The sequence below is a fragment of the Borostomias antarcticus genome, assembly GCF_949987555.1.
Source record: "Borostomias antarcticus genome assembly, chromosome: 13".
Lineage (NCBI taxonomy): Eukaryota > Metazoa > Chordata > Actinopteri > Stomiiformes > Stomiidae > Borostomias > Borostomias antarcticus.
In genome coordinates, this window is record NC_140246.1 from 669128 (window position 1) to 671627 (window position 2500).

At 50.2% G+C, this 2500-nt stretch overlaps 1 protein-coding gene across 1 annotated transcript in view; it reads right to left on the bottom strand.

The window, feature by feature from the left end:
• Positions 1–2500, bottom strand: part of fbxo18 (F-box DNA helicase 1) — a 22365-nt gene that overhangs the window by 11342 nt on the left and 8523 nt on the right. Inside the window, exon 8 of the mRNA XM_084447652.1 lies at positions 385–464. Coding sequence (XP_084303778.1) covers positions 385–464 — 80 coding nt within the window. The remainder of the gene's footprint in view (positions 1–384; positions 465–2500) is intronic.

Below are 2500 nucleotides of genomic sequence, written 5' to 3' on the forward strand. Positions count from 1 at the left end.
GAGGAGAGGAGAGGAGAGGAGAGGAGAGGAGAGGAGAGAGAGGAGAGGGGAGGAGGGGAGAGGAGGGGAGAGGAGAGGAGAGGAGGGAGAGGAGAGGAGAGGAGAGGAGAGGAGAGGAGAGGAGAGGAGAGGAGAGGAGAGGAGAGGAGAGGAGGAGAGGAGGGGAGGGGAGGGGAGAGGAGAGGAGAGGAGAGGAGAGGAGAGGAGAGGAGAGGAGGGACGAGGGAGAAGAGACGAAGGAGTCAGACGTCTGTTCATTAAAACCTGGGTTTGAACAACCTCCTCTCCCAACGGCTCTACGCACTCAAACCAATGTCCTAACGTTGCCCTTCTAGTGTTGTGACCCAGACCTGGGTCCAGATACACACTGAGATCCAGTGAGTCACCTGTTCTGACCGGCGCCCGTCGTCACCGGGACGACGTTGTCCATCAGGTGAAGCACGTAGAAGATGTTGTAGTACCGTCTGGAGAGGGAGAGAGAGAGAGAGGACAGGGGGAGAGAGGATGAAAGGAATGGAGAGAGGGAGAGAGAGAGAGAGAGAGAGAGAGAGGGAGAGAGGACAAGGGGAGAGAGAGGGAGGGATGAAGACAGAAAGTCAGTGGATCCTTCTCTTCAGGTTTGACCGTGAACCCGTCCGTCTCTCTCTCTCTCTCTCTAACGTCCCTCTCTCTCTCTAACATCTCTCTCTCTCTCTAACATCTCTCCGTCTCTCTCTCTCTCTAACGTCCCTCTCTCTCTCTCTAACGTCTCTCCCTCTCTCTCTAATGTCCCTCTCTCCCTCCCTCTCTCTCTAACGTCTCTCTCTCTCTCTAACGTCCCTCTCTCTCTCTCTCTCTAATGTCCCTCTCTCCCTCTCTCTCTCTCTAACGTCTCTCTCTCTCTCTAACGTCTCTCTCTCTCTCTCTCTAACGTCTCTCTCTCTCTCTCTCTCTCTCTAACGTCCCTCTCTCTCTCTCTCTAACGTCTCTCTCTCTCTCTAACGTCCCTCTCTCCCTCCCTCTCTCTCTAACGTCCCTCTCTCCCTCTCTCTCTCTCTAACGTCCCTCTCTCTCTCTCTCTAACGTCTCTCTCTCTCTCTCTAACGTCCCTCTCTCCCTCTCTCTCTCTCTAACGTCCCTCCCTCTCTCTCTAACATCTCTCTCTCTCTCTCTCTAACATCTCTCGCTCTCTAACGTCTCTCTCTATCTCTCTCTATCTCTCTCTAACGTCCCTCCCTCTCTCTCTAACGTCTCTCCCTCTCTCTCTCTCTCTAACATCTCTCTCTCTCTCTCTCTCTCTAACATCTCTCTCTCTCTCTCTCTCTCTAACATCTCCCTCTCTCTCTCTCTAACGTCTCTCCCTCTCTCTCTAACATCTCTATCTCTCTCTAACGTCTCTCCCTCTCTCTCTCTCTCTCTAACATCTCTCTCTCTCTCTCTAACATCTCTCTCTCTCTCTCTAACATCTCTCTCTCTCTCTAACGTCTCTCTCTCCCTCTCTCTCTAACATCTCTCTCCCTCTCTCTCTCTCTCTAACGTCTCTCTCTCTCTCTCTCTCTAACGTCTCTCCCTCTCTCTCTCTCTCTAACGTCTCTCTCTCTCTCTCTCTAACGTCTCTCTCTCTCTCTCTCTAACATCTCTCTCTCCCTCTCTCTAACGTCTCTCTCTCTAACATCTCTCTCTCTCTCTCTCTCTTTCTCTCTCTAACATCTCTCTCTCTCTAACATCTCTCTCTCTCTAACGTCTCTCTCTCTCTAACATCTCTCTCTCTCTCTCTCTCTAACATCTCTCTCTCTCTCTCTCTCTCTAACATCTCTCTCTCTCTCTCTCTCTAACATCTCTCTCTCTCTCTCTCTATCTCTCTCTCTCTCTCTAACGTCTCTCTCTCTCTCTCTCCCTCTCTCTCTAACGTCTCTCTCTCTCTCTAACGTCTCTCTCTCTAACGTCTCTCTCTCTCTCTAACGTCTCTCTCTCTCTCTCTCTCTCTAACGTCTCTCTTATGTTGTTATGTTAATGTTGTATAAGTGCTGTGTTGTTGCTTTTAATAAAGGTGGGCTGAATGAGAGACAGGACACAGTATGGAGAGCAAAATTCCAGGTGGCGAACGAGTGCAAGCCGGTGTGGAGGGTCCTGTACAAGGGGCTGCTGAGCAAGAGGACAGGCGACCTGCAGTGGAGAATCTTGCAGGGGGCGCTGGCCGTTAATAGTTTTTTGTCCAGAATCAATTCGGCTGTCTCCAGTGAATGTCCTTTCTGTCAGTCTCCAGAAACAATTTTTCATTGTTACATTGAGTGTGAAAGATTGGGGGTGCTGGTAGACGCCCTTAAAATGTTTTTCTTGCACTGTGAAGAGACTTGGACAGAGAGGGGGTTTATTTTTGGGGCTGGGTATCGGAAAGCCAATGCGGCCAAGTGGCAACTGTTGAATTTTGTGGTGGGGCAAGCAAAGTTGTCTATTTACAAGAGTAGGAAATGCAAGATTGAAGGAGGTCGGGAGCAAGACATACTCTCGTTGTTTATTG